The 21,003-nt window shown below is 62.8% G+C and overlaps 3 protein-coding genes across 6 annotated transcripts; 2 read left to right on the top strand and 1 right to left on the bottom strand.

Annotated features, from left to right (window-relative positions):
• Window positions 1-1,937: 1,937 nt before the first annotated feature.
• EFEMP2 (EGF containing fibulin extracellular matrix protein 2) lies at window positions 1,938-8,030 on the top strand. Its single transcript, XM_084893842.1, has 11 exons — window positions 1,938-2,056; window positions 2,263-2,374; window positions 2,580-2,628; window positions 3,209-3,415; window positions 3,975-4,097; window positions 4,362-4,478; window positions 4,615-4,734; window positions 5,877-5,996; window positions 6,084-6,210; window positions 6,416-6,611; window positions 7,283-8,030. The coding sequence occupies exons 2-11, from the start codon at window positions 2,264-2,266 to the stop codon at window positions 7,442-7,444; spliced, it is 1,332 nt and encodes a 443-aa protein (XP_084749968.1). The 5' UTR covers window positions 1,938-2,056; window position 2,263; the 3' UTR covers window positions 7,445-8,030.
• Window positions 7,925-14,164, bottom strand: MUS81 (MUS81 structure-specific endonuclease subunit). Of its 4 annotated transcripts, none has more exons than XR_014795901.1 (16): window positions 13,731-14,136; window positions 13,511-13,640; window positions 13,188-13,270; window positions 12,312-12,410; window positions 12,153-12,221; window positions 11,929-12,014; window positions 11,015-11,161; window positions 10,734-10,829; window positions 10,513-10,634; window positions 10,310-10,407; window positions 9,682-9,798; window positions 9,494-9,597; window positions 9,231-9,359; window positions 9,052-9,155; window positions 8,507-8,590; window positions 7,925-8,315 (listed from the first exon to the last, which is right to left on the bottom strand). XR_014795901.1 is itself a non-coding variant. In XM_084893829.1 (16 exons), exons 1-16 carry the CDS (start codon window positions 13,863-13,865, stop codon window positions 8,249-8,251), a joined length of 1,662 nt encoding a protein of 553 aa, XP_084749955.1. In that variant the 5' UTR covers window positions 13,866-14,132; the 3' UTR covers window positions 7,925-8,248. The 4 variants fall into 4 exon arrangements, 3 of the variants coding, with proteins under 3 accessions (XP_084749955.1, XP_084749954.1, XP_084749956.1); XM_084893829.1 differs by having other exon boundaries at window positions 9,502-9,597; window positions 13,731-14,132; XM_084893828.1 differs by having other exon boundaries at window positions 9,502-9,597; window positions 10,310-10,634; window positions 13,731-14,133.
• A 1,688-nt stretch (window positions 14,165-15,852) lies between these two features.
• Window positions 15,853-19,725, top strand: CFL1 (cofilin 1). The gene is made up of 4 exons (XM_084893848.1): window positions 15,853-16,257; window positions 18,300-18,607; window positions 18,849-18,925; window positions 19,053-19,725. Exons 1-4 carry the CDS (start codon window positions 16,255-16,257, stop codon window positions 19,163-19,165), a joined length of 501 nt encoding a protein of 166 aa, XP_084749974.1. The 5' UTR covers window positions 15,853-16,254; the 3' UTR covers window positions 19,166-19,725.
• Window positions 19,726-21,003: the final 1,278 nt, after the last annotated feature.

Here is a 21,003-nt window from a genome sequence, read left to right as displayed (position 1 = left end):
CAATTCAGTGGCTTTTAGTGTCTCTATATAATTGTGGTCAACACCACTATGTCATTTCAGAGCATTCTCATCATCCTGAAAGAAACCCCATAACTGTTAGCAGTCGCTCCCTGCTACGTGCTCCCCTGGCAAACACTGATCTAGTTTGTCTCTCCGACTGCCTATTCTGGCTGTCACATCTAGAGATAAGGTGACCAGACGTCCGCTTTTGGCAGGACAGTCCAGATTCTTAACAATTTGTCCCGCGTCGTTTTAAAAAAGTCCTGATTCTTTCCAAAAATTGGGACTTTTTTAAAACACTGCAGGACGCGGGACAAATTGTTAAAAATCCGGCCGTCTGGTCACCTTACCTACAGAACATGAGGCCTTCTGTGTCTGGCTTCTTTCTCCTAGTATAATACTTTCAGGGTTCGTCCATGCAGTAGCACATATTAGTTTTTTTATTCCTTTTTATGGCTGAGTAATATTCTACCATTTTTTTTTAATCCATTCATATACATTTTGCTTATCCATTTGTAAGTCGACAGAAATTAAACTGTTTCTACGTTTTAGTTCTTATGAACAATGTTGCTATTCAAGGTGTACGGGTTTTTTTGTGTGGACACGTTTCCGTCCCCCGGGGTATATTTCCTAGGAGTGAAATTGCTGGGTCATGTAACATTTTGAGGATCTGCCATAATTTTACCAAAGGGGCGCCGCAACTGACATTCCCGCCCACACTGTCTGAGGGCTCCAATTTCCCCATGTGCTCATCAGCACTTGTTAGTGCCTGTCTTTTGGTTTTGAACGGCTATTATTTTTAGCCTCCACACCCAAGCAGCTGGGAAGGATGTGGGGTGGGGAGACACTCCAGTTCGCCCTGAAGCCAGGGCTCACCTCGGGACCCTCCGGGCACCGCCCCTCCCGGGCATGCCCTCGGGGCCGGGCTGTGTGCGTGGAGATCGTGAGGACCGGGGAGGCGGAAGGGAAGGGAGGGCGCCGCGGTCCCGCACGTGGTGCGCCGCGAGGCGGGGGCTCCGGGACACGCGGCCTTTCCCGTCTGGCTCCGCCCTGGGACGTGGGCCGGAGGCCCCGCCCCTTCCTGGGAGCCGGCCCCGCCCAGGCCCCGCCCCCGGGGCGCTCCCTCCGCTGGGGGGGCGGAGGGGGCGGAAAGCCGGACCCTGGCGTCGGGCTCGCCCGTCAGTCCTGCCCGCTTCCCGGGGGCTTCCATTCATTCCGGGCCAGAGGAGCTGCGCCCCCGCCCGACAGCCCCGGCTGGCGGGGAGCCCCGGGGGAACAGCTCCGGCCCGAGTTCGGGGCCCGGAGGAAGTCTGGTGTTTCCCGGGCGCAGAGTGAAACCTGGGAGCGTCCAGATGGAGGCCCCGGTGGTCCCAGTGTGGGTTAGGTTAGGTGCCCAGGATGGCCCCCTGGGAGGCGCGGAGTCTGGGGACCCGGCCTGAAGGCTTGGGTGGGTGCCCCGGGTGGGATTCCGGGGCGGGTTAGGGGGGTGGGGTGCCCCGGGTGGGATTCCGGGGCGGGCTAGGGAGGTGGGTGCCCAGGGTGGGATTCCGGGGCGGGTTAGGGAGGTGGGTGCCCAGGGTGCCATTCGGGGGCGGGTTGGGGAGGTGGGTGCGCAGGGTGCCATTCGGGGGCGGGTTGGGGAGGTGGGTGCGCAGGGTGCCATTCGGGGTGCACACACTGAGGCCCCGGGACTTCAATCCCAAACACTGGGGCCGGGGCCGGGGGCCGGGGGCGGGATCAGGGCCCGGGCCTCCCCGGGGAGCACGCCTGGCCCCGAGCCCGGGGCGGCTCGGGCGGCGCCGCGGGGACCGGGCGGGGGCGCGCCGCCCAGGGCGGGAGCGGGGGTCGGTCCCCTCCCCCTGGCGCGGGCTCAGGAATCCGGGCGGGCGGCGGGCGGAGCGCGGGGTGGGCCGCGCCGGCGGCGGCGGGCGGGCGGGCGGGGGGCGCTTCCTGGGGCCGCGCGTCCAGGGAGCTGCGCGTCGGCCCGTCCGTCCGCCCGCAGCCGCCGGAGCCGCCGCAGCCGCCGCAGCCGGGCCGCGGGGGCGTCGCGGGCCAAGTGAGTGGCGCGGGCGGGGGAGGCCGGAGCCCAGTCCGGGCCCGCGGCCCCGGAGCGCCAGGCCCGCTCCTCCGCCCGCGGCCCGGGGGCCGGCGGGGGCGGGGCGGCCGGCGGAGGGGCCGCGGCGGGAGGAGTCCCTCCTCCCGGGAGCCGGGTCCTCAGGGCCGGCCGAGCGGGAGGCGCTGACCCCGGCCCCCTCCGCCCAGGATGCTGCCCTTCGCCTCCTGCCTCCCCGGCTCGCTGCTGCTCTGGGCGCTGCTGCTGCTGCTCCTGGGGGCAGCGTCTCCCCAGGACTCGGAGGAGCCCGACAGCTACACGGTGGGGACCGCGGGGCCGCTGGCCTGGGATGGGAGGGGCAGGGCCTCGGGTCAGGGCCCGGGGGCTGCTGTGGGGAAGGTCCTCCCCTCCCTTTGGGGGAGCAGCCGGAGCCATTGTGTGGAGCAGCCCCGGGAGGGAGGCTCAGGACCCTGACCTTGGCCTGGGCAGCGGAGCGTGAACACTGGCCACCGCTGGTCCCTTGTAGGAATGCACAGACGGCTATGAGTGGGACCCGGACAGCCAGCACTGCCGGGGTGAGTGTGCCTGGGGGACCCCCAGGAGCCGGGAAGGGGTTCGCAGCCGCAGCTCCAGGAGCTGCCCAGGAGGCCAGTGGCCAGTCCTGTGCGGGCTCTGCCCTGCGGGGCCAGCTCAGCCAGGGGCGGGGAAGCCATCCAGGCCCCTCCTCCTCGGGGAAACCGGGGCACCCTGCCCCCACCTCTCCCGGAGAGCCACAGGCACTGCCCTGGGGGCACCTCCTGGGAGCACTCCTCCTCAGGGGCACACCACACCCGAGGGCAGGGCAGTGTCTGCGGGGGTGGGCAGTGTCTGCGGGGGCCAGCAGGCCTGCTCATCTCTCTCGGGCTGAGCCAGGGCCAGAGCTTCCGGGAGGGATAGAGACTCTCAGGGACAAGAGAGTGGAGGTGACTGGGCACAGCCACCCCAGCAGCAGCCCTGGCCGGCCCGGGAGGGTCCTGGGCAGGCAGCTTAGCGTGTTGAGCAGAGAGGGAAGCCCAGCTGGGGTCACAGCTCAGAGAAGGCCACGCGGGGCTGTTGCCCCCCCCCCCCCCACGGGCAGCCCGGGAGACGCCGTGCCCAGCAGGCCCCTCTCCGCAGACGTCAACGAGTGCCTGACCATCCCCGAGGCCTGCAAGGGGGAGATGAAGTGCATCAACCACTACGGGGGCTACTTGTGCCTGCCCCGCTCCGCCGCCGTCATCAACGACCTGCACGGCGAGGGGCCGCCGCCGCCAGTGCCCCCCACCCAGCACCCCAACCCCTGCCCCCCGGGCTACGAGCCCGACGAGCAGGAGAGCTGTGTGGGTAAGAGTCGCCCTGGCGCGGAGGCTGCCAGGCCTCCTACCAGGTGTCTGCCACTCGTCGTACAGACTCAGACCTGTTCCTCCCTGCTCAGAAGCCTCCTCCGTCACTGGAACCACACCTGGGCCTCCCCCAGACCCTCACTTCATGTGCGGTCCGCCCCAGACGCCCCAGCTCCGGTCCCACTGCCCTGGCCAGCCTGCGGGACCTCCCCCGCACTGCTGCAGACACCGGCCAGAGCTCTGCCCCGCAGCCGCTGTCCCCTCACCCCTTTCCGATCCGGCCCCCCGGCACCATGGCCCGGAGGAAGGCGGAATCAGTGCTCGGAGGAGCAGGCACAGGGCCCGTTCCCTGGCGTGGGCTCCCCCAGGCCCTGTGCCCTTCCCGCTGGCTCCCAGGCTGGGGGGCTGTGTTCTGTGCTGTTGGGAGGGTCTAGTCCACGTGCTCCTGTTTCGGGGTGCATCACCCATGTGCCGTGTGAGCGGCTCCTGGCCTGTGTGTCCTCCAACATTGAGGCGTCTGTCCTGAGGCGGGTGCAGGGGCTGAGTGGTGTCTCCCGCAGACGTGGACGAGTGCGCCCAGGCCCTGCACGACTGCCGCCCCAGCCAGGACTGCCACAACCTGCCCGGCTCCTACCAGTGCACCTGCCCCGACGGCTACCGCAAGATTGGGGTTGAATGTGTGGGTGAGTCTGGGGCGGCCTTGCTAGTCTCTGCTCTGTGCCCCTGGCCCGGCTCTCTCCCCAGCCCAGCCCACCTCCAGGCTTCACCCCAGGCCCCTGCCACCTCTGTCACCAGACACAGCGCAGGTGTATGTGTGAGTCCTGCCTGATCTGGCCCAGCCCAGCCCGCACACACAAGACTGTGGGTGGCGAGGCTTATCCTCCCTGCCAGCTGGAGCGCCACCTGACCTCTGCCCCCCGCCCTCCGCCCCCCGCCCTCCGCCCCAGACATAGACGAGTGCCGCTACCGCTACTGCCAGCACCGCTGCGTGAACCTGCCGGGCTCCTTCCGCTGCCAGTGCGAGCCCGGCTTCCAGCTGGGGCCCAACAACCGCTCCTGTGTGGGTGAGGCTGGGCCGGCCAGGCTCCGGGCCCGGGCGGGTGGTGTGGGGGCCCCTTCCTGACCGGCCCAGGGGAGCGGGTGAAATGGGGGCTCTGGGCCGCTCCTTGGTTTTCACCCCCTTCTTCCTGGCACCCCCAGACGTGAATGAGTGTGACATGGGGGCTCCGTGTGAGCAGCGCTGTTTCAACTCCTACGGGACCTTCCTGTGCCGCTGCCACCAGGGCTACGAGCTGCACCGGGATGGCTTCTCCTGCAGCGGTGAGAGCTCCGCCCTCGTGTCCCTCCCCTGCCCCCTGCGCCATCCTGCCTCCTGCCACCCGGTCCTCCGTCTGGTGCCTCCCTGTCCCGCTCATGCCGCACCCACGTACCCACTACACACACCCCCAGCTGGTTGCATTGCAGGGCTCCTCAGACCTGCCCGCCGCGGCCCCCAGCTGGTAGGGAAGGCACAGAGGGCGCAGTCAGGCCAGTGGGCAGACTGAGCAAGGGTGTAGGTGGTAAGCAGGCGGACTTCATTTGAACCCAGGATTATGACAAGTCACTCTTCTCTCTCCACCCAGTCATGCAGCTGTAAGATGGGTGGTCTCAGAACTAAGTGGGGAAATGACCAACTCAGGCTTCGTCCAGTCCCCAGCAGCAGCACTGCAAAGTGAATGCCATTTATCCAGAACTTTCCCTGGGCAGGCACTTCCCTCATACACTTGACTTTATTTAATCCTGCTAGCAATCCTATGAGGTGTGCGTATAATTTGTTTCCTTTCTCTGCAAAATGAAGACACTATCTCCCCCAAGGCTTGTTGAGAGGCCTACGAGAAGAGAGTAAGCATGAAGTCCTTCCACAAAGAGGGGTTAAGTGGTCATACAAGATCATACAACTAGGGCCAGGTCTGCACCCAGACTTCTCCTTCCATGTCAGCTGGCCACATACCGTTTATAGAATGCTTTGCTGCCCGGGGCCCCATGGGTACTGGCTCGGGCAAGGCAGCGAGGGGGAATCCCGCGTGGAAAGCCCGGCTCCTGCTGTGCAGGCGCAGTGGCAGGTGCCTGGGCTGGTCGTGGATTGCAGGAATTGGGCAAGTTACTGAGAACCAGAGCCGCCTGGGCCTCAAGGCTCAGCTGGTCTAACTTACTCATTTTGTTGACAGGGAAATCGAGGTTTCCAAAACTCAGTAGGAATAAAACGAAGCCTAGTGCTTTCATTTCGTTTCTTCTTTTGGTCCGTGAGCTGGGCAGTCCGGCAGACCTTCCTTTGAATTCTCCGTGCCCCTGCGGTGCTTGCATGGCTGTCTCACCCCCTCCGTCTTCCCACACGGGACCTAACGTGGGCTGGGCTCTCGCTGAACGTTTGTGGGACGGAGTGAGAGAACTGCCCTTGACCCAGAGCTCACCCCTCTCCGCAGATATCGACGAGTGCAGCTACTCCAGCTACCTCTGCCAGCACCGCTGCGTCAACGAGCCGGGCCGCTTCTCCTGCCACTGCCCGCAGGGCTACCAGCTGCTGGCCACGCGCCTCTGCCAAGGTACGGGCTGCCCGGGCGGAGTGGGCTGGGTGGTGTCAGGGGTTAGTGGCCTGATGTCCAGGTTCCAGCCCCTCTCCCCTGGCACAGACGTTGACGAGTGTGAGTCCGGTGCACACCAGTGCTCTGAGGCCCAAACCTGTGTCAACTTCTATGGGGGCTACCGCTGCGTGGACACCAACCGCTGCGTGGAGCCCTACGTGCAGGTGTCCGACAAGTGAGTCACCTCAGGCCACTCCTCCACCCAGTACAGCCCCCATCGGGCTCTGCAGCTGGCTGGCCTCTATCAGGGCTGGCCGGTGCCCCGGGGGCTGATGGGAGTTGTAGTCCTTCATGCCCACCATGCGCACTCATTTTGGGGGTGGGCCAAATTTGGGGAATGGGCTAGGACCTCATTCGTGTCCCCCTCCCCTGGGCTCCAGTCGCTGCCTCTGCCCGGCCTCCAACCCGCTGTGCCGCGAGCAGCCGTCCTCCATCGTGCACCGCTACATGAGCATCACCTCGGAGCGGAGCGTGCCCGCCGACGTGTTCCAGATCCAGGCGACCTCCGTCTACCCCGGCGCCTACAACGCCTTCCAGATCCGCGCTGGGAACTCGCAGGGGGACTTCTACATCAGGGTAAGCCTTCCCCCTCCCCTCCCTCCAGTGACAGGCAGCATCCAAAATCAAATTCCGGGAAACCTTAAATGGGAGATTGGGTTATGGCACCAGGCCCCGCCCCTTCTCAAGGCCCCACCCCGGGAGGCGGGCCTTCTGTAGAAAGGTAGGGGTGTGGAAACTCCCTTGGGACAAACCATAGATTGTTAAATGTACTTCAAGGACACACTGGGCTTGCGTTTCTCCGCCCTCAGAACAAGTGACGGACAGGAGAGGACCTCCGGGTTCCAGGCAGAGCCCAGGAAGGACAGCAGGGAGCTGGGCCTGAGAGATGGGGGCGGGGGGCAGTGGCCTCGGGTCAGAGAATCAGCTCTGCTGGGGGAGCGGTTAGGAGGGGGTTCCAGGTGTGAGTAGTGAGGGCGCACAGGTTTGTCTGCTTTCAGCCCTTGTTCTTTCTGAAACGGGAAGAGCATGTGACAGAGTTCTGAGGGCAGGAGCCAGGGTGCAGGGGATGACACGTCAGGGTGTCATGGCGCCGGAGGACAGCCTGGGACCACAGCCTGGCCGGGGCTCCCGCTGCCTCAGACAGCTGGTTGTGGGTGCAGAACCCGGGGCAGGGCGGGGATGCTGGCCGAGGGTCCTGGCACGAAGGCTGATACAACCTCCATGCCCCCCACCCACTGTGCCTGCAGCAAATCAACAACGTCAGCGCCATGCTGGTCCTCGCCCGGCCCGTGACGGGCCCCCGGGAGTATGTGCTGGACCTCGAGATGGTAACCATGAACTCCCTCATGAGCTACCGGGCCAGCTCGGTGCTGAGGCTCACCGTCTTCGTGGGGGCCTACGCCTTCTGAGGCGGGGACAGCTCTCGGAGGGGGAGTCCCTGTGGCCGAGGAGCCTGAGGCTCAGGGAGGACCGCGTTCTGCTAAAAGGGAAGATGCTGTTGTGAAGGGCAGAGAGAGAAAGGCAATAAAGGGAGAAAGAAGGAGTCCTGGTGGCTGAGGGGGGCGGGCAGTGCTGCAGTGAACCCCAGGCTGGGGAAGGGGCCAGGCTTGTGGGGGGCGGGTCAAGTCCGCCTAAAGTGGGGGTTGGCTCAGGCTGAGGGGACCCCTTTGGCAGGAGTTGGGAACTGTGTCCCCAAGACTGGGATTGGTCTCTATACCACGGGTATCAGAGTCACCCTGAAAAGGGAGGACCGAGGTGCAGGCTCCAGGCCGCGGCTGGTGTGCAGGGACCCTGATTCAGTCCTACCTGGGCCTCAAACTGTCCATTGGACAAACCCTCGTAGCTCCCTGGGACTCAGCTTTCCATTCCATAAAATGAGGCGCTTTGACTGTTAGTGCTTTTTAAACGTTTCTTTTCCAAGCAACAGAAACTTTTATCGGAGGGAGTTTTGTTTGATCGGGGATCGTCTGATGACATAAACTAGATTCAAAGCTGCCGCGTCTCACCGACTCCACTCCCTGCCAGGCTCCGTGCTCTCCCATAAGCTCCATCCTCAGCCGCTCGATAGGACCTCCCGCGTATCTGACAGGGGCCTGGGCCTGCCCTCCGCACAGCACACAGCTGCACACACTCGGGCTCTGTGGAAGCCCGGAGATGCTGGTTAAAGGCTGGCCAGCCTCGATATGGGTGCAGGGTCCGTCCCGTGGCCCCGCTCAGGTCAGGGGGCTGTAGCTGCAGTAGAGCTGGGACAAGGTCCTGCTCAGAGCGGGTCCCAGATTCCTGCATGGAGAGAGAGGTCAGGTCCTGGACCACAGCGACTCCCGCCCCAGCCATCCCCTCCGGGTCTGCCCCTCCTCCCCCATCCCCTCCGGGGCTGCCCCTCCTCCCCCATCCCCTCCGGGGCTGCCCCTCCTCCCCCATCCCCTCCGGGGCTGCCCCTCCTCCCCCATCCCCTCGGGGCTGCCCCTCACCTCTGCAGCTGCCCACACTTGACGGTGCTCAGCAGCATCTCCTGCTCCTTGGGGGTGGCACAGGCATCGTAGGCGGCCAGCAGGCTAGAGATGGGGGGAGCGTTTGACAGTGACTGACTGCTGGCCCACTGAGCAGCCTGGGCCCAAGCCATGGGAGACAGGTAGAAGGGCTGCACTGGTTTAGGCATCAGGACCCTCCATACTTCCTGCGCCTGGCGTTCGGGGCTCCGCTCCCTCCCACTCACCCTCCCCTCCTGCCCCAAGTTCTTGGCCCAGCCCCTGTCCCACCCCCGGCCCCCCCAGGATGCCTTCTCTGCCGCACCAGGTGCAATGAGACCTCCCTCTTGGGGGCTCCCCCGACCCCTGAGATACTGTCTGGTCCTGGCCGGCACGGTCTTCCTCACTACCCGGCCTCCCCCAGGCTCAGCCGAAACTGTCCATTCGGGGCCTGTGCAGCCCTCACAACCAACCCCCCCACAAAGCATCGGCTGAGCGAACCCATGCTGGGGGGCAGGGCGGGGGCCCAGGGGCCCTGGGAGGCCCACCTGGCGGGGGTGCTGTACCGGTCCACCAGGGCTGCCGCCTTCTCCCCGCTCACGCCTCGCACCTGCATCAGCTGCCGGGCGAAAACCTCCCTCACAGACTGGGCCTGGCGGGGTCAGGGGGCTGTGTGAGGGGCCAGCCGAGCCGCACCACGTCAGGGACGATGTGGGCGGGGCAGTACCTTGTTTTTGATGGCTCCCGCGTTGAAGTCACTGAAGGTGAGGAGTGAGCAGAGAGGATTCGCGGTGGGCCCAGATCCTGACTCGGGGTCCCCTGAGGTTCCCCAGGGGCGACTGCATAGGGTGTGGCCCTGAGGGGAGAGGGGACTGAGGCCAGGCCAGAGCTCTGGGGAAACCCCCCGGCCAGTCCTTGCGGGGTCCTGGGCCCCAGGGGCCGCCGGAGAAAGGGGATCTCACTCGCCCAGCCGTCCTAGGGCACACACACCCGCTCACCTGGTACAGCCGCTCCAGGCCCCGCGTCAGGAGGGCCAGGTAGGCAGCCGACTCCCTGATGTCTGCTGTGCGCTTCACGAAGAAGCCGTCGATGACCTGGGGAGAGGACACGGAGGCGGCTCCGGGCCGGGCCACAGCCCACAGGGCCCCCCCCAACCCCCGGCCCTGCCGCCCGCTCACCTGCGTGTTGGTGACGGCCTGCAGCAGCGTGCTCTCGGGAAGGCTGAGGCCGTGCGCCGAGCCGTGCTCCTCCACCAGGTACACCCGGCGCCCCAGGCCGCAGCGCTTCAGCCGGAACTGGGGAAGCCGAGGGGGGGAGGGGGGAGGGAGGGGGTGTAAGGCCTGGATGCCCTATGCTGGGCCCCCATCATGTCACTCAGCATCCCCAATCATCTTCTTGTCCTCCCTAGTCCACTTGTCTGAGTGACCTCACACCTTTGTTCCTGCTGCTACTCTGGCACGGAAAGCCTGTCCGCCATCGTTAATGGTGCCCGTTCTTCAAGCCCCTTCGCCCCCCCCCGTGGTCCCCTGTGGGATCAGCCCAGGAGCCAGTACCGAGAAACAGCGGTTCTGGCTCCTGGGCTTCTGGAACTTTGGGCCTTGTGATGCCAGACTGAAGGGACTGGACGCTCCAGGGGCCTTTAATGTGCTCCTCCGCCCAGCCAGACACCCCGTGCCCCTGCTGTGCCCCTGGAGGGCCCGGGGCGGCTCTAGGGGGTACGGCCGGAGTTGTGGAACCTGGGTTTCCCCGTGGCTGAGGAAACCCCGGGGCAGGCAGGAAGGAGTGGGCTCTGAGGCTGGTAAGAACCTTCTGCTCCCGGAAGCGGCCGTCGATGATGCTGCCGCACAGGTCGTCCAGCCGCTTGCGCTCCACGATGTGGTCCAGGACGAGTTCCCCGGGTCTTGCTGCCGAGAGGCCAAGAAGGTCCCGTTGGCTCAGGCCCCCCGCCCAGCAGGCCCTGCCTGACAGCCGCCCCGCCGCCTGACAGCCGCCCGCTGCCCACCCCTTACACGGGTCCCTGGGCCGGGTCTCCTGTGCCACCCACACGAAGTCCCCGACATGCAGCTTGCGCACCACGTGGGCCACGCGCAGCCGCTGCAGCTGGTGCAGCAGCTCCGGCCGGTGCCCCACCCTGGAAGGGGAAGGTGGGAGGCTTGGGTCAGGGCAGGCCAGTAATCCCCAGCTCCCCCTCCCTCCCTCCCTCCCTCCCTCCCTCCCCCACCTCGCTCACCCCTTGGCCTCGCCAACATCCACACACAGCAGCACCCTGTACTCCCCAGGCCTCAGCTCCAGCGGCGGCTGCTGGGCACTGCCTTCCCTGGCGCCACTGCAGGGAGGAGGGGGGTGAGGCAGAGCTCAGTGCCAGGCAGTTTCCCTCCAACCCCGGGCACGTGGTGCAGCCACAGCTCAGCTGTAGGTGATGGAGACAGGGTGGGGTGTGGGCCTCATTTCGGAGACTCCTCCTGCTTCCCTTTTCTCCCCCCCACCCACACACACCGCCCCCTTCCTCACAGCTCAGCCGAGGCCGAGGCCGGTCCTGGCGCCTCCGGCTCCTCCCCAGGGGGCTGCTCCGGCCCAGCGCGCACACTCAGTGAGCCCAGGCCCTCTGCCGCCGCCAGCTTCCGGGCCAGCTCCAGGCCCTGCGGGGTCAGTGAGTACCTGTGGGCGGAGGAGAAAACACAGACCTCCTTCACTCACACCTGGCAGGCTCTCCGGCCGCGGCCCGCTAGCTGCCCTCCCCACCCCTTGGCAGCCGCACAAACGAGGCCAGTGGCTGCCACCCCACACCCCAGGCTCTGTTCTCAGACCAGCTTCCTCTGGACCAGCCCAGGGCGGTTTTCTTTTTCTTAAATATATTTTATTGACTTTTTACAGAGAGGAAGTGAGAGGGATAGAGCTAGAAACATAATGAGAGAGAAACCGATCAGCTGCCTCACTCCCTACTGAGGAAATGCCCGCAACCAATGTATGTGCCTTTGACCGGAATCGAACCTGGGACCCTTCAGTCCTCAGGCTGACGTTCTATCCACTAAGCCACACCGGTCCAGGCCCAGGGCCATTTCCCAAGTCACGTCTACAATAAGTGCGTCTCAGACAGACTTCCCTCCTCCCAACTTTGTCTATATTGTCCCCTCCTCCCTGGATTGCCCTTCCTGCATCTCTACCCTCTGGATCCTAAGACCTGTCAGATGCTGTGTTCTCAGCAGAGCCTTCCTGCAGGTCCAGTAACCCTGGCACGCCCCCCCCCTGCTGGTCTCTCAGACCCTGCTGGTACCCCTCCCCCCAGCGGGGCTTCTGGAGGCAAGGCCGCCCCCAACTCCAACATTAAGAGACCCGGGGACTGCTAGGCGACTGCAGGCCCCACTCCGAACACCACACACGATCCCCTCCCACCGCGCGGGCCGCGCCGCCTGGCGCTGACCCACCTGGCGGGCTGGTGTGTCCTGCAGACCAGGTTCCTGTGGAGGAGGGAGCGGAGGGCTGGCCAGGGTCCAGGGCTCCCAGGGGCCACCTGTCCACAGAAGGGAGACCTTAGAGGGCCCTGGTGCTGCCGGGGGTCCGAGGCCACTTCTCCCAGGAAGGGCAGCCTCTGCCAGCCCAGGGTCAGATCCAGAGCCACTGGGCCCATCCCCCCCCCCTCAGTGCTCACCCCAGGAAACTCCCGGGCACACCTCTGCAGCAGCTCCTCCTTGGTTAGGAAGCTGTGGCCGCTGGGATTCTGTAACCAAGGCAGAAAAGTAACCAGAGGAGGCTCAGTGTCTCCCAGGCCTCCCACAGCTCCTCGGTTCCCTCCGGTGCAGGGCCTCACCAGGTGCTCTCGATGGAGCAGCAGCAGCACTGCTCGTGCTCCCGAGTGCCGGGCTGGCCAGTAGCTGCCCGAGCGCCCCGCTTTGGGCTGGGACGGACCCTGAAAGGCACAGAGGGGCTCTGAACACAAAGCCAGAGAGCCATGCCCTGTAGACGGAACGCCTGGCTGGGCCGAGGTTCCGGGGTCCTCTCAGCACGGCCCTGGCCAGGTCCCTCAGCTGCCCCTCGGGTCCCAGTGCTCGCCAGGTCCCTCAGCTGCCCCTCGGGTCCCACATCTGTCAAATAGGCCAGAGGAGGGGAGGACCCTGCAAAGCCGGGGGAGGCAGGGGAGGGCTGTGGGGAGATGGTAGTGGACCTGGTCCAGCCTCGGTCCCACCACCCACTGCAGGACAGAGGTGGTCGCACAAGAAAACTCAGGGCCGAAACCGGTGTGGCTCAGTGGATAGAGCGTCGGCTTGGGAACTGAAGGGATCCGGGTTCGATTCCGGTCAAGGGCATGTACCTTGGTTGTGGGCATATCCCCAGTAGGGGGTGTGCAAGAGGCAGCTGATCGATGACTCTCTCTCATCGATGTTTCTGGCTCTCTATCTCTCTCCCTTCCTCTCTATACAAAATCGATTAAATATATTTAAAAAAAGGGAAAAAAAAGAAACCTCAGGAACACCAACCCCCACAATTCACTGGGCGTGGCCTCCTCAACAGCCTGATCATGGAACTCTCCCAACTGACTCCACTATCAATCCACACACTCATCGGCAGCTGAGAAAACTAAGCACCAGGAAGATACTCATGTGCCCGAGGCTGGGCACCACTGGTGCGGAGATCTGCCCCTCTTACGTCCGTCCTAGTGCTGCCCTCTCCCCTTCCCCATCCTCACTGGCACGGAGGCCTCCGGGACTTCGGCAGGTGGCCATTCCGGGGCTGGATTCTCAGCTCCAGGTGAATCTGGGGCATGATCACCTGCGGGAGCAGAAGGGAGTCACCCCCAGGCCCCACAGAATCCAGAAACCCAGCAGGTGGGAGGGTTTGGGACACCGCCAGCTCGGATGGTAGCTGAGAGCGATGCGGTTCCGAGAGAGCCGGCCACTGTCCAACGACCAGCAGTGACCTGGACAGGAGTGGGGGTTAGGGATGCCAGGTGGCTGCAAGGCTGCGCCGGGGGAGGCTCAGGGCCCGCCGCCCGCTGCGTCCCGCGCTCACCGCCCGAAGACCGGTGCTGCTGCAGCCGCTGGTCCAGCATCCGGCACAGCCCGTCCCCGAAATGCCGCAGGATCTTCGCTTCTTTGCCGCTGCGCAGGGGGAGCGGGTAACGCCGGAGCGAGCGCAGCGCCTGGCGGGCACGGGGACGGTACCGGGTCGGGGCGGGCCTGAGCGTCAGGCTCGGCCAGCTCCTGCCCCATCAGGCCCGGCCGAAACCCACCTTTTGAAATACGAATTGTGTGCGGCGCCCCCTGCTGGCCGCCTCGTCCCGCCACTCGGTCAGCCAGCGGACGAAGAGCGGGTTGGGGCAAACCGGCAGCGGGCGCTTCCGGCCCAAGCGGACCGGCGCCGCCATGAGCCCCCAGACGGGTCCTTTGGCGCCTCAAGCCGGTGGGGCTGGGGCGCCGCCACTTGCAGAGGCGGGATTCGAACGCCTGGCTGAGATGGGCGAGGGCGGGGCCTCGCTGTCCGACGAGGGTCACTAACGAGAGAAGAGCCTCCAGCGGCCCGCACTCCCGAAGCTTCTCCAGCCGCCCCCCACCCCCCCAGCCCATTCAGCCTTTTGGACGCGCCCCACCCGGGGCCGGAGCCTGAACCCGGCCCTTGTCCCACTACCGGTCCTAGAGCGGCCTGTGTGCAGGCGGGGGGGGGGGGAGACAGCGCCCCCCTGTGGCCCGGAGGGCTGGCTGGGCAGCGCTTAGCCGGGTAACCCGAGGCTGTCAGTTTGGGCCTCTCCGCAGCGAGGAGGCCGGAGAAGGAAACGGGGCTCGGGAAGGCAGGGCAGGTGGGGGTGGGGGGCAAACAGGTGCAGGCACCTTTCCAATAGGGATGTCTAGGAAGGTGTACAGGGCACAAGGACGCACAAGCAAGGCAGGAGGAGCTGAAGGGCCCTCTGAGGGAAGGGTGGTCCCGAGCCGGGGCCGAGGAAACGCCCCAGGGCCATGGGGGAGGGGTGCGACGTCGAGGACGCGCAGGGGAGGCCAGAGGACGGTGGGAGGGGGACAGGGCGAGGGCAAGCAGAAGGGGAACAAGTGAGGGGTGCTGGGCATCCTGGCAGGGGTGCTGGGCATCCGGGATCAGCAGGTGGTTGGATTTGGAGGAGCAGGTACGAAGCAAGACGTGGGTGGAAGGAAACACTTTGACGTCTTAGCGATTCATTGGACCCTCAGTGGGGTTTAAGATGGCATCTACACAAAGAGGCCCCATGTTCTTGTGTTAACTGTTTAGCAAATTCACGAGTGGGAGCACCAGGGTCCGCGCCGGGGAGGTGGAGCAGCCCCCAGCAGCAGCACCGGAAGTCACGAGATACTGGCTCCGGTCGGCCTCCCCTCCAGACTCCGCCCAGCCGCGACCCTACTCCTCCAGCCCACTCAGAATTCCCGCCTCCCTCCCGACGCTGCCTTATAAGGAGCCTCCAGGCAGCGTTAGGGCTGGTCCCGCCCCCTCCAGGCTCTTGTCCTAATAAGGACATCTAGGGCATCCCGCGGCTGGGGCGGGCGGGAGCGTCTCCTGGGTAACTGCGATATCGCCCTTCCCCTCCCCGTTGCTCTTGGAAACTCCCAAGGCTTAAAAAAGGCGGAGCCAGCTTCTTCAGGCTGGGTCGCTAGCGAGAGTCTGGGGTCGAGCTGTGGCCTTCACCAGCGGGTAGTGGGCGGTGCGGCTCAAAGTTCCTGACTACAACCCCCGGCATGCTCTGCGATAAACCCCACTCGGGGCACTGATCCCCAGATAATGAAAACCCGGCTTCCACTTGTGAGTTTTGTAGTCCTGGTTCGCCTGTTCGCGACCCTGTTTTCTCTGCCTGCACACTGAGGTCGGGGACATGGTTCGAGGCCAACAAAATCTTTCCTTTTTTGTGAAGCTTATGTTCCTGCAGAGCTTGTCTCAAGTTTTGTAGGTTTAATAAAATTCCTGGTTATTAACTCGAAAACAAGATTTATTAATATTTATTTCCACTTTTGGCTGTCTAGCAAAAGGCGCATAATCCTTGAATTTAATGCACAAACCCCCGCCCTTCTCCCTTTATTGCCTCGTGAACTTGCCACACATTTAAAAGAACAAAGCTATTTATGACATTTTCCTTGTAGCCTTTCCCTTATTTTTCCCTCTTATTTTGTTTAAGTTGTATATGGTGTCTTCTCAGGAGACAAGACTGTCTTTGCACCATATGGAGAGTGCCCGATGAATGTTTATTAGATTGAAGGCGCCTTATACTTGCGATACTCCTTGCTCGAGGGCTGGATTCTAGGCCAATGAATAGTTATTTCAATTCAGAAAAGAAAATGCTAACTCAAAGTTTTCGGACCAAGGGACCCTAAAAGTGCCAACATAGTTCTTAAGAAAAACCGTTTCGCAAAAGCCGGAAAGTCTGGGCTCTTTTTCGGGTCTATTAAGAAGCGCCGACATCTTTCTCCGTTCATAGTGTTTCCTGGTAAACTCGACCAATAGGCGTGCGCTCCGTGCCATAGCCCCGCCTCCGTCGGACTACATTTCCCAGGATGCAACGCGGTTTGCAGACGAAAAAGACTGCTACCCAGCGAGCCAGAGGACGGCGCGGGACCCTCGGACTTCATTTCCCGTCGGCCCGCAGAGGGAGCACCGGAAGCCAGCCCCGCCCCTCATTGTGCGGTTCATACTAAACGGAAGGGGCCGGGAGAGGCCGCGTTCAGTCCGATCCCGGCAGCAGCTGCAGCGGCTCTCGTCCTTCCAGGCTCTACTTGCTATCTCCTTTAGCTTCCGGAAACATGGTGAGCGCCAGGCTACGATGCTTAAGGGGAGGCGGCTGCGAATCGGTCATCTGCGCGCGCGGGGGGTAGCGGGGGGTAGGGTGAGGGGCGCGGACATCGGCACCCCCTCCCCCAACTCCTCCAGCGGGATGAGGGTCTCGCTGAGGGGCGGGCGGCGTTGGGGTGCGCGTGCGCGCCCGTGGGCGCAGGGGAGGGCCGGCTTCGGCGCCGCTCGCGCGCCCCCTGGGCTCCCTTCCCCTCCCCCACCCCGCTGTGCGCCCGCGCGGGCACCGGCCGTGGGGGAGGGGTCCGGGCGCGCGTGCCCGCCCCTCGTGGAGCAGCCTGTGTCGCGCGCCGCGGCGGGGCCCGAGGGAGTCGGCTCACGGGGACGCGCGCTCGACGGGAGCACGCGGCGCCCAAAGCCCCCCCCGGGGGCGGCGGAGGAAAAGCGCGCGAGCGGTCTTGGCGCGCGCGCCCCACCCTAGGGCTGTTCCTGTCTCCGCGTCACCCTCCCGAGGCCGGCGGGTCTGCGGAGAGCAGGTGGTGGGGATGCCTACGCCCAGGAGGGGCCGGGGCCGCGGGGGCCGGGCGCGGGCGCCTGCGATGAGGGGGCTGCTGGCCCGAGCTCCCCTGAGCGCACCCCGCACAGCCGCGGCCCTGCTCCGGGCGAGCGAGCCCACAGCGAGCCGGGTTCGCCGCCGGATCCACCCGCAGAGGCTGGAGCGGCGCTGGCGGTTGGCGCGTGCGCACAGGCTCGGGCTGGCCGCTCGGCCCAGAACCCTGGACGAGCGGGGCCGTCGGCTTTCCCGGATGGGCCCGGAGGGTGGAGCCTGGTTTAGGGAAGTGACCCAGGCGGGCGCCGCCCGGAAACCTCCCGCCCCCGGTGCTCGGCCCCAGGCTGCGAGAACAGAAGGTCTTGTAACTTGCCTACGGGGCTGAAATGCCGGTCGGCAAGGGCGAGTCTTTGGGGCGGAGACCCTGTAAGTGCTGCTGCCTTTGGGTTTGGGGTTTCTCGAAGGAGGCCGAGCCTGGCTGATGTCTTTTCTCCGCCCACTCCGGAAGCGGCCGGTCACGTGGTCCACTTCCTCTGCAGTTCCGGGAGGGGGCGAGGCCGTTGTCTCCGCGGACAGCCCTTTCCGGGTGCCCCCCACCGCGACCCCTCTTAGGAGTTTGGAGGGCTTGGACGTTTGGGGGCGCTTAGCTTGGCCTGTTTACTTTGATCACCGACCTTTGAGCCTGTATGTCTTCCCAGAGGACAGGGAGTTGCCGGTAGGGCCGGAATTAGGGGTTGTAATTTTTGCTCTGGTTGAGGAAGACCCCAGCAGAGAAGAGGGTGACTTGCGCAATAACTGTATTGAGCAGTTCTGGTGAACTCTGCAGAACTGTTGAGCACATTTGGTGTCCCATCTAGCATTGTTCAGTGTCTGTGTCCCCTCCGTCCATCTGAATCAGCACTTTTATCCAAAAGCTGAGCTTGAGCCGAAGCCGGTTTGGCTCAGTGGTAGAGGGTCTGTCTGAGGATTGAAAGGTCCCGGGTTCAATTCCGGTTAAGGGCATTTACATTGGTTGCGGGCACATCCCCAGTAGGGGGTGTGCAAGAGGCAGCTGTCCAATGTTTCTCTCTCATCGACGTTTCTAGCTCTCTATCTCTCTCCCTTCCTCTCTGTTAAAAATCAATAAAATATACTTTTAAAAAAAATAGTGGAGATTGTGTACTGTGAATGGAAACGAGTCAGCTGTGGAGTCTTAATTCTGTGCTAATGTCTCAGCCAGGGCTCTGCCTCCCACGGGTCTTTAAGGGTTAGCCCGGAAGGTGTCCGGGGAGGATGGTGCTGAATCAGGTGATCAGAAGTCTTCCATGGCGGCCATCCTGGAGTTGTGACCCATCTGGCTTGCGTGGGAAAACAGGGTCACTTGTTTTGGGAAGGGGATTAATGACTTCTTGGTGCTGAGGACTATCCTGGCATCCAGGCGGAAGTCCTAAGGAAGCAAAGGAGGGACTTCAGGGGGAGTCCCAGAAATACTCCTTATGAGGTGTGTGTGGCTTGTCTCCCCCACCCCAGGCCTCTGGCGTGGCTGTCTCTGACGGAGTCATCAAAGTGTTCAACGACATGAAGGTCCGTAAGTCCTCCACACCAGAGGAGGTGAAGAAGCGCAAGAAGGCGGTGCTCTTCTGCCTGAGCGAAGACAAGAAGAACATCATCCTGGAGGAGGGCAAGGAGATCCTGGTTGGGGATGTGGGCCAGACGGTGGATGACCCCTACGCCACCTTCGTCAAGATGCTGCCGGACAAAGACTGCCGCTACGCTCTGTATGACGCCACCTACGAGACCAAGGAGAGCAAGAAGGAGGACCTGGTGTTTATCTTCTGGTGAGCTCCTCAGTGCTAGCTCCCCTGTCCTAGCTCTGCCTTCTTTCTCAGGATTGGAATCTGTGGCTCCTGGTTAACCAGAGGTGTGAGTCTTGGGGGAGGGAGAACAATTGTGGCTGAGGAACTTGGTAAAAGCTTGAATGCTAGGGACAAGCCCAAGTGTTTCCCGAAGTCACCTAGAGCTTGAGGACTCTTCCTAGGCTCGGAGGGGGCTTTGCTGCAAGTTTTTATTTCCCTCCAGGGCCCCTGAGTCTGCGCCTCTCAAGAGCAAAATGATCTACGCCAGCTCCAAGGATGCCATCAAGAAGAAGCTTACGGGTAAGGGCCACATGGGCTTCCGCTCATCCTGGTTGCAGGGCGGGTGCCTGGGCATAGCAGAGGCGGCTCTGGCCCCTCTTTCCCGCCTGTTTGGAAGGTAACCTTGTCCCTTCCGTCTCCCCCACAGGGATCAAGCATGAGCTACAAGCAAACTGCTACGAGGAGGTGAAGGACCGCTGCACTCTGGCGGAGAAGCTGGGGGGCAGTGCTGTCATCTCCCTGGAGGGCAAGCCTTTGTGAGCCCCCTCCAGCCCCTGCCTGGAGCATCTGGCAGCCCCACACCTGCCTGGGGGGGGTTGCAGGCTGCCCCCCTTCTGCCAGACCGGAGGGGCTGGAGGGATCCCAGCAGGGGGAGGGCAGTCCCTTCACCCAGTTGCCAAACAGCCCCCCACCCCCTGGACCTTCCTTCTCCCTCCACCCCTGACGGTTCTGGCCTTCCCAAACAGCTTTTCATCTTCTGATTCCTCTTGGGTTGAAACAGACCAAGTCCTCCCCACCCCAGGCACCCCAGTTTTGGAGAGGGCCTGTATTTTTTTTAACGACACCCCTACTTGCAACCTGTTCCTCCCCCCCTTCCCCATGCTGCCAACTTCTAACCGCAATAGTGACTCTGTGCTCGTCTGTGTAGTTCTGTGTATAAATGGAATGTTGTGAACAACCCTTCCCCATGCTGCCTGGTTCCCTCCCCCTTTCCACGTGGTCTTGGCCACTCATGGAAGCAGGACCATAAGGGACCCTTAATTAAAAAAAAAAAAAAAAAAAGGAAGAAAAACAACAATAAAAAGCCTCACTTGATTAAAGCATGTTTGTTTCCGGATTGGGGTCCAGGGATCTTGTGGGGGCCATTGGCAAGGAGAGTGAGCAGAATCTTCTCTCTGTACCTCTGCGCTGGCGGGTTTGGCTCAGACTGAAGGGTTCCGGGATTGGTTCTGGACACGGGCAGGTACTTGGTTGCAGGCTTGGTTCCTTGCCCTGGTTGGGGTGCCTGTGGGAGGCAACAATCTCTGTGTCTCTTGCATCAATGTTTGCCTGACCTTCCCCCTTCCTTCCGCTCTGGACATCAATGGGGACCATCCTTGGTGAGGATTAACAATTTTTTTTAAAATAAACATCACCCTGACTGGTTTGGCTCAGTGGATAGAGCATCAGCCTGCAAACTGAAGGGTCCCAGGTTGGATTTTGGTCAAGGGCATGTACCAGTAGGGGGTGTGCAGGGCAGCTGATGGATGTTTCTAACTATCCCTCTCCCTTCTCTGTAAAAAAAACAAAATATACAAAAATAAAAATAAACCTTACCTCCAACCAGCCCCACACCCTCACCTGGCCTCCATACCTGGCCAAGTCTCCTGACAGTTTCCACTCACCACAGGTGGTGTCCCCGCTGGTACCAGACTGGCTATTTAGGAGGCACCTGAGCCAGGATATATCTGCAGGGGGCCTCCAGCAGAAGGTGCTTTATGTCTGAACTGCTTTCTTCTGTAGCCTTGACCCTGGTGGGTGGCTGGGCAGTGAGGCTCCTCAATCCTGTGCTCAGTCCTTCCCGGACGGGGGCTGTGAGATGGCAAGTCAGGTTACCCCGTGAGTGACTTTCTCCTCCAGGGTTATTTTTGCTGTTTTCGCTACCTTCCCTGGATGGCTGACTTACGAGGGCTGGGTCCAGTGGCTGCTGAGTCAGAAGCCAAGTTGAGCCTGAGCCTTTGGCCTGCTGGAGGCCAGGGTGGGGCTAACCAGGTGGAGCCAGAACTTCTGACCCGGGTGTCTTGGGCTCCTTCCGTGTTTAATCAAGGGAGGTGTTGGCTTGCGATTGGGTCCTTTTGCCAGCAGTGCTCCGGCTCTCCAGCCTGTACTTTAGGCTTTACCCTGCCCAGCAGGGAAAGGTATCTGAGAAGTCCTAAGAGTGGTAATGTGGGATTTATACCCTCCATTCCAGTCTGAGAGCCTAGAGTTGGGCCTGATTCCTTGGAACTTCCTTGTATCTGAGGGAGGCAGGAAGGGGTAGTTCCATTTTACTACTTAGAAATGGGTATGGAGGATTTGTCATACGTGGTCCATTCCTTGACTGGCCCTGGATTCTAAGT

Source organism: Pipistrellus hanaki (assembly GCF_964339955.1).
Source record: "Pipistrellus hanaki genome assembly, chromosome: 9".
In the NCBI taxonomy this organism is placed as follows: domain Eukaryota; kingdom Metazoa; phylum Chordata; class Mammalia; order Chiroptera; family Vespertilionidae; genus Pipistrellus; species Pipistrellus hanaki.
This window is presented reverse-complemented; position numbering and strand designations above follow the sequence as displayed.

What these genes read in the sequence shown, in the direction of transcription:
- EFEMP2 (XM_084893842.1), top strand. Translation starts at nt 2,264, where the DNA reads ATGCTGCCCTTCGCCTCCTGCCTCCCCGGCTCGCTGCTGCTCTGGGCG. An exon ending in CAACAACCGCTCCTGTGTGG is followed by an intron (nt 4,479 to 4,614) that starts GTGAGGCTGGGC and finishes TGGCACCCCCAG; the next exon opens with ACGTGAATGAGTGTGACATG. An exon ending in TACGTGCAGGTGTCCGACAA is followed by an intron (nt 6,211 to 6,415) that starts GTGAGTCACCTC and finishes CCTGGGCTCCAG; the next exon opens with TCGCTGCCTCTGCCCGGCCT.
- MUS81 (XM_084893828.1), bottom strand. Translation starts at nt 13,865, where the DNA reads ATGGCGGCGCCGGTCCGCTTGGGCCGGAAGCGCCCGCTGCCGGTTTGC. An exon ending in AGGACACACCAGCCCGCCAG is followed by an intron (nt 11,162 to 11,928) that starts GTGGGTCAGCGC and finishes CTCCGCCCACAG; the next exon opens with GTACTCACTGACCCCGCAGG. An exon ending in CGGTACAGCACCCCCGCCAG is followed by an intron (nt 8,591 to 9,051) that starts GTGGGCCTCCCA and finishes CCCCATCTCTAG; the next exon opens with CCTGCTGGCCGCCTACGATG.
- CFL1 (XM_084893848.1), top strand. An exon ending in GACCTGGTGTTTATCTTCTG is followed by an intron (nt 18,608 to 18,848) that starts GTGAGCTCCTCA and finishes ATTTCCCTCCAG; the next exon opens with GGCCCCTGAGTCTGCGCCTC. An exon ending in CATCAAGAAGAAGCTTACGG is followed by an intron (nt 18,926 to 19,052) that starts GTAAGGGCCACA and finishes TCTCCCCCACAG; the next exon opens with GGATCAAGCATGAGCTACAA.